Raw genomic sequence first — 7,384 nt, forward strand, 5'->3', positions numbered from 1 at the left:
TTTGCTCCCTTTAACCATAACTTCCAATAATGCATTTAAATTGGTGTATTCACCAACTTTCTTCCTTAATACTTATTTTATTTTCAGAAAAAAATAGCTATTAGTAAAATTGACACATTTTTTTAAATGCTGAGATTTCTACATTTTATTGTTTGAAAAACCAAATCCCTACTATTTTTATGAAGTAGTTTGGAGAACTTTAAAGATATGCACTGGTGATATGAATAAATTAATCTTGATTAAATCCATTCAGTATAGTCAGACTTAATGGCAAAATAATGGGAATTACAGATAATACCCACCATTTCTGCCAATCATGTCCTTTATTGTTTGATTTGGGGTATGAAACTGGTTCATTTCATTGCCTGTCCATTCTGATCACTTGTTATCTACTAAGATCCTACTGCATTTCCCAGGAAAGAATACAGCGTTTATTAGCATCATTCAGGAGTAGAGAGGCGGCAGCACTTTTCCTACTTCTGATTTTCTTTGATCTTGTGGAAGAAGCACCATCCCACACATATGATTCATGTGTGAGAAAAGGTAGTAGCCGTTCCCAGCTGTCTCCCTCCTTCCTCTCTAAGAGAGAAGTGACTGAATCTGACTGAGTATGGAAGGAGGAAGGGTTAGCCTAACTTCTCCTTCTTCCTTTTACCTAGAAGTGGGCTGTTGCCAAAGAGCAGGCATCCGTCATACCTTTAAAAGGAGCACGCACTGTATCTGCAGGAGGAGTTTGGCCCCCTTCAATGCTATTGATTATGTAGGTGATACTGTTTTATACTGGGGAACAGCGTTATGAAGCCTGCTCTTCCACAGACATAAGGCCTGTTCTCTGTCAGCTTTATGGGCATACAGTTGATATTTTGGTTTCTCATCTGCCTTATTTTTTTTCCCAATTGGTTCAGAAATCAGAGTGCAAAAAAAGTACTGTTTATGACTCTGTCCACTTTGGCCTCCCATGGAAATTTCTGTCAGGGGTCTAACAGGCATAGATTAATCCAAGTAATCTTCTTGGAGTGAAGTCATAGTGGTTTGGTGTCAGAATTCCTTTTTTTTTTAAAATCCATATAACACTGTTTGTAAGAACATTTCAAGAATGGTTTAAGATAATTCACACCTGCTTTTATACATAAAGGGCTAGATGAATACTTGAGTACTTTAGAATCTCAAAGGTGGTCTGAATATCTTGCTAGTTCCCTTTCTGATGCAATGTCATCTGCGAAGCCCAAGTCATGGACATCTTGCCCCAGAAACATACACCCGCTGCAGGAGCATTTTCTGACTTTTATTCATCACATGAATGGGGGAATAACTGTTAAGTGTGCCTCCCTTTTAATACTGTCATGGGAGTATTCCTATCATCATTCAAACCTGAGGGACAAGTTGCCTAAAAGCCTTATTTAAGACATTAGAAAAAGAAAAAGGACATCTAAAGTCCTTGGGACAAGGACCAACGTTGGGAATATCCATGGCAAATTGGGACAAGCTGGTTACCCTATAGGATACCCAGCACATCGCTTCAGCTGTTCTAACCAGCTATGTTAACAACTTAAATACTGAACTTGATGGAAAACAAGCTCTTTGTATTGGCCATGCTATAACAAACTCATCCCTGTGATATTTGTGACCAGAAGGCTGAAGACATAGTATATATACAAAATGTTGGCTGTGTGAATCACTCTTAGAATTCTTTATTTTCTTTAACTCATTTTCCTTCTTCTTTGCAGGTTTGTGATTCAGACACCATGCTAGACCCAGCCTCATCTGTGGAGATGGTAAAAGTTTTAGAAGAAGACCCCATGGTTGGAGGTGTTGGGGGAGATGTCCAGGTATGTAGTATGGCTTCGCTTTTGCCTGAGTCACTTTGGTAGCACTCTGATTCTTTGATTCATTGAATATGCATTTACTACACCAAACTCTGTGCCAGGTATTACACATTAGAAGTGTCTTGAACCCAGTTTACTGCCTCTTTGTCTAATTGAAAAAATTTAGGATTTCTTTGATTAGTCCTGGCATATAATCCATGTCTTTAGTGGCTGATAAATTATGGTCTTGAGCCATAACTTAATGGTTTGGTAAAATCTGTTGTTAGAGTTCATTTAGTTGACAATAAACTAAAATGTGGCAGGAGATGGATTCCCTATTATATACCTATGTCTTTAAAAGCTGACCAACTTGTGATTGATCAAAAAATCTAAATTGGAAAACAAAGAAAGAAAAGAGAAACAGCAACTCAAATTTATACTAGTGAGAAAGATAAAGGAGCAATTGATTAATAAGTAGGGTTTCCAATTATTTATTTTTTTCTAATTATTTATCTTACATTATTTGCTATCAATGGAGAAATAATTAGTGAAACAGATATTGGAATGGGAAAATGAATATGCAAAAGTATGTGAAGGTTAAAATGAGTTCTTTGCAAATGTGAGATTAGATTTTAGCAAAATGTGAAAAGCAGACTGAAATTTTACTTTAAAGTTTAGGTATTATGTTGCTGTATAATCCATGTCATATTTTCGTGGTGATAGTGAAGGCAAAGAAAATGCACTACAATGGACAAAAAGTGGCCTGGTGGTAAAAAGGAAGCATGTGAAATCGAGATGAACACAGAACAAAATTGAGACAGGGGAGAATTTAGAAATATTGCCAAGAAAAGCTGATAATTTTGAATAGCCTTTACATGGAGCATTATTTCAGGATTCAAGTTTTGGAGGGAGGCCAAAGCAAACCCTTTTATCACTGGCATTGCAAAATATCAAGGAAGAGAAGGAAAATTTATAGCCAAGGATTAGATGAGTTGGAAATTAACCAGAACAGGAGGCAATAGAACTTGAAAACCATCACATCCTAGATGGCAGGAAAGTGTCTGGAAGAAGAATTTAGGGACTGAGAACTAAAGCCTAAAAAAAAAAACAAAAGAAAAAAAAAGAAAAATCTCACTATTTTAATAGAACAAGAACAAAAAGCATAGCAAAAAGAGAACAGAGAGTGAAGTAGAAAATATTTATCATCAGAAAGTCCCAATGCATGCACACAACTTAACAAATTAATCTAGTAAAATAGAATCAGAGCCATTAAAATATAATGTCAAAAAGAGGAAGGAACCCAGCCAGTGTGGCTCAATGCTTGGATGTTGACCCATGAACCAGGAGGTTAGTTCGATTCCTGGTCAGAACACATGCCTGGTTTGCAGGCTCCCTCCCCAGGAGGCAGCTGATCAATGATTCTCTCCAATCATTGATGCTTTTATATCTCTCTCTCTCTCTCCCTTCCTCTTTCTGAAATAAATTTAAAAAATCATATTTTTTTAAAAATAGAGGGAAGAAGCCAAAATAACAAACCTTACTCTATTAAGTAACCTCAGGATGGTATGGCTTTTTTGTTTTGTGTTAATCCTCACTGGAGGATATTTTTCCATTGCTTTTTAGAGAGAGTGGAAGGAAAGGAGGGAAACAGAGAAGTGGGGGAGAGAAACATGGATGTGAGAGAGACACATTGGTTTGTTGCCTCCCCCAACCAGGGTGGGAGATCAAACCTGTAACCCACGTACATGCCCTTGACCCTCAACCCTTTGGTGCGCAGGTCAACACTCAAACTATTGACCAGGGCAGGATGGTACAGATTTTGTTGTTTGTGGTTTTTTTTTTTTAAATTTTAAGAGCAATTATATAGGGTGTCCCAAAATTCACGCAAGAAGCAATTTTGATAGAAAACACAGGTTTATAAATAAAAATTGTAAACTTTTTATTGATTCGTAAAGTATACAGTATAGGGTTATGTATGAAATAGCACATCGGGTAAATGGCCTCCACAGATTTGCTGGCACATACGCAAAGCCGTGGTCTTCTTTGGTCTTCATTGTCCCTGCTCCTGGGCCATAATTGGTACTTGGTAATGCTTATCAAATTGAAGGGATTGAAATCAAAGGGCAACAGATATTAGAATCTGATTCAAAAAAAACAAGTAAAATTAGGCTTTTATTTTGTTGTTGTTGTTGTTGTTAATGCTCACGCAAAAATTCAAATCTTACGTGAATTTTGGGACACCCTATGCATATATTTTTATTTATTTAAATTCTTTATTGTTGAAAGTGTGTTGGTATTTTTAACTCAGGCTTACCTTCTACTATTTTCTTCTTTTTGCAGATTTTAAACAAGTATGATTCCTGGATCTCCTTCCTCAGCAGTGTGAGATACTGGATGGCTTTTAACATAGAAAGGGCCTGCCAGTCTTATTTTGGGTGTGTCCAGTGCATTAGCGGGCCTCTGGGGATGTACAGAAACTCGCTGCTGCATGAGTTTGTAGAAGACTGGTACAATCAGGAATTTATGGGCAGCCAGTGCAGTTTTGGTGATGACCGGCATCTAACGAACAGAGTGCTGAGTCTGGGCTATGCAACAAAATACACAGCTCGATCCAAGTGCCTTACGGAAACACCTGTCGAGTACCTCCGATGGTTAAACCAGCAGACCCGCTGGAGCAAGTCATACTTCCGAGAGTGGCTATACAATGCCATGTGGTTTCATAAACATCACTTGTGGATGACCTACGAAGCGGTTATCACTGGATTCTTCCCTTTCTTTCTCATTGCCACGGTAATCCAGCTCTTCTACCGGGGTAAAATTTGGAACATCCTCCTCTTCTTGTTAACTGTTCAGTTAGTAGGTCTCATCAAATCATCCTTTGCCAGCTGCCTGAGAGGAAATATCGTCATGGTCTTCATGTCCCTCTACTCAGTGTTGTACATGTCAAGTTTACTTCCCGCCAAGATGTTTGCAATTGCAACGATAAACAAAGCTGGGTGGGGCACATCTGGAAGGAAAACCATTGTTGTTAATTTCATCGGACTCATTCCAGTCTCGGTTTGGTTTACAATCCTCCTGGGTGGTGTGATTTTCACCATTTATAAGGAATCTAAAAAGCCATTCTCGGACTCCAAACAGACAGTTCTAATTGTTGGAACGTTGCTCTATGTATGCTATTGGGTTATGCTTTTGACTCTGTATGTGGTTCTCATCAATAAGTGTGGCAGGCGGAAGAAGGGACAACAGTATGACATGGTGCTTGATGTATGATCGTACATTGATTGACATTTGCAATCACACATGGGGACACAAACAAAACCTTAGTTCCTGTAAAGACCGTACAGTATTGTGGCATCAGAGAATGCCACCACAGGAGACATATCACTGCTGCTGGGACTTGAACAAAGACATTTCTATGGGTTTATTTTGATTCTGCCAAAGTAAAATGATACATCAACAAGAAGAAACTCAGATGTAACCTGTTATTTCTATGAAAATGGGAAGAATCCTTTGTTTATGCACTTTTCCCTTACTGTACATCTGCCTAACAGTGTTTTGCCCTATATACCTCACTAGCCATGCTTTATGTGGGTTATCATGGAAGAAAGGATTTTGGAAACTCAAGGAAACGTTCTTACAACGTATACAACCTAACTTATGGACTGTGTCGATAGCTAATTGTTTTTTAGAAAGGATTTTCTGTTTAACTCTACCAAATGAAATGCCAAAGGAAATTTTAAGGCCGTTGGCTGTGCTGTATTTTTATATAATTGTACTGTGTTTTAAAATTTTGTATGCCCATTTTTAAAACAAATCTTGCATATTCTATATTTTACTTCTCTGCCAAAATACACCTGTTCTTCCTTTATAAAAAAATAAAATAAAATAGGTTCTAAAAAAAGTTCAAACTTATAAAACCTACCCAAAATGTGAAGCTTGGTTGACGGATGTTGTTCATGATAGAAAGAATAAAATGTTTCTCTCTCTACCTTTTCAAATTGAATAGTTTATTTCTGTGAAAAAGTATTTAAACTTCCAATATTTTAACTTTTTAAAACTTCTTTTGGAAAAGGCCAATAATACCTGTCACACCTTGGGAGTAAAAATACATACTTATGTTTGAAAAAAAAGTAAATAAATGAAAATCAAGGCCAAAAGGGTAGAAAAGTGCAATTTTTTTCATAAGATTAAAAAAAGGGAATGCTCAAAAGAAAACACTGGGCAGCCAGCACTGGACATAACATGCATATCACAGATGAATAATCGAAGATTCTGGCAATGGTTTCCCAGGCTGAGTAATAGGGAAAGTGGAAAAATTATCTGTATAACTTGGACAAATACAATGCAGTTAATTTTGTTCTGTGGCTTGAATTCACCAGGTCCTGTCTATATATTGAACATATTTTACCTGTCTTTTCCAGCTTGCCAGTTCACTTTGTGTGTTAGCCAGAGGTTTCCAGGATTTAGTTGGATAAATTAAAATAAATGTAAAGTGTACAGATTCAAAATGGCAGGTTTAAGCTCCAATTATCAGCCTCTTTTACTTTCTAATGAGGCTTTTATTCTGAATTATCCTACAGATAATTTCATCTTTTCTGCTGACCAACATAAATGTGTTTACATAGTAGAAATGATATCAAGGTTTAATAACTATCAAAAATTGGCACATGAAAAATTAACAAACCAGATGCCTGTAGTCTAGCCAATTTCACTTCTCCCGAGCCTCAGTTATCCAGTCTGACTTTTGACATGACCCATCTTGCTTTGTAGCTGGTGCTGTGTAGACCTGTGTTAAAAACACAATTGAACCCACGAATAGTTGCATAGAAAGTATGGTGAAGCAGAGTCATGTGGAGAAGTGTTGGGCCATGTGCTTCCTGCCTTTCTGCTTTTTTCAAGCAGACATCCATGTTCCATCTATCCTAAGAAAAAGATGCACATTCTACCTTTGGAATACAACAAGGTACATAACATTCTTCCACTCCATCTCTCACTGATTGGAGAGCTTGTGGGAAACAAACACCGTGCCAATAAATGAGACTAAAACTTGAGTTTGCCTTTTTAACTATTTATGTTCTAAGTTAAGCTTTGATAACATTCAAGTGTCAAATTCTCTCATTCTTATAGAAGATTGAATTAATTGCCTGTATTTATTTTAGCAATTATTCAATGTATTTCCAGTATAGGATGTATAGTATAATTCTTTTTGTAAATAAAATATTTTTGATAAGATTTTTGTGTGTGTTTTTTTTAAGGGGAGGGGGAATTTCGAACAAAACATTACCTGATTGTAATGGTATGGATTTAAGAATGGATTATATTGGGGGGGGGGGAGGAGGAGGGGCAAACCAAGACTGGCCTACTCCTTATCTCTACTCTTCTACTTTCCTTTACAGCAGCCCAAATTTAGAAATTTTAGGTGTGTGTGGTTTTTTTTAAACAGTACTTTATGATAGCAGGAAAACAGGTTTTCAGAAATTTGTTATAGCATTAAAAATAATAGAATATTTTGAGAGCAATAATTGAATTATGGTATTTCCAAATAATGGAACATTATTACCCATTAAGCACAGTGTTCT

General features: G+C 36.9%; 1 protein-coding gene across 1 annotated transcript in view; it reads left to right on the forward strand.

Moving 5' to 3' along the window:
* The window catches only part of HAS2 (hyaluronan synthase 2), a 28,643-nt gene extending 21,642 nt beyond the window's left edge, over nucleotides 1–7,001 (forward strand). The window contains exons 3-4 of the mRNA XM_059671801.1: nucleotides 1,728–1,829; nucleotides 4,146–7,001. Of these exons, the coding sequence (XP_059527784.1) occupies nucleotides 1,728–1,829; nucleotides 4,146–5,075 (1,032 nt within the window). The 3' untranslated portion in view covers nucleotides 5,076–7,001. The remainder of the gene's footprint in view (nucleotides 1–1,727; nucleotides 1,830–4,145) is intronic.
* Nucleotides 7,002–7,384: the final 383 nt, after the last annotated feature.

The sequence above is a fragment of the Myotis daubentonii genome, chromosome 17 (assembly GCF_963259705.1).
Source record: "Myotis daubentonii chromosome 17, mMyoDau2.1, whole genome shotgun sequence".
NCBI classification, from domain to species: domain Eukaryota; kingdom Metazoa; phylum Chordata; class Mammalia; order Chiroptera; family Vespertilionidae; genus Myotis; species Myotis daubentonii.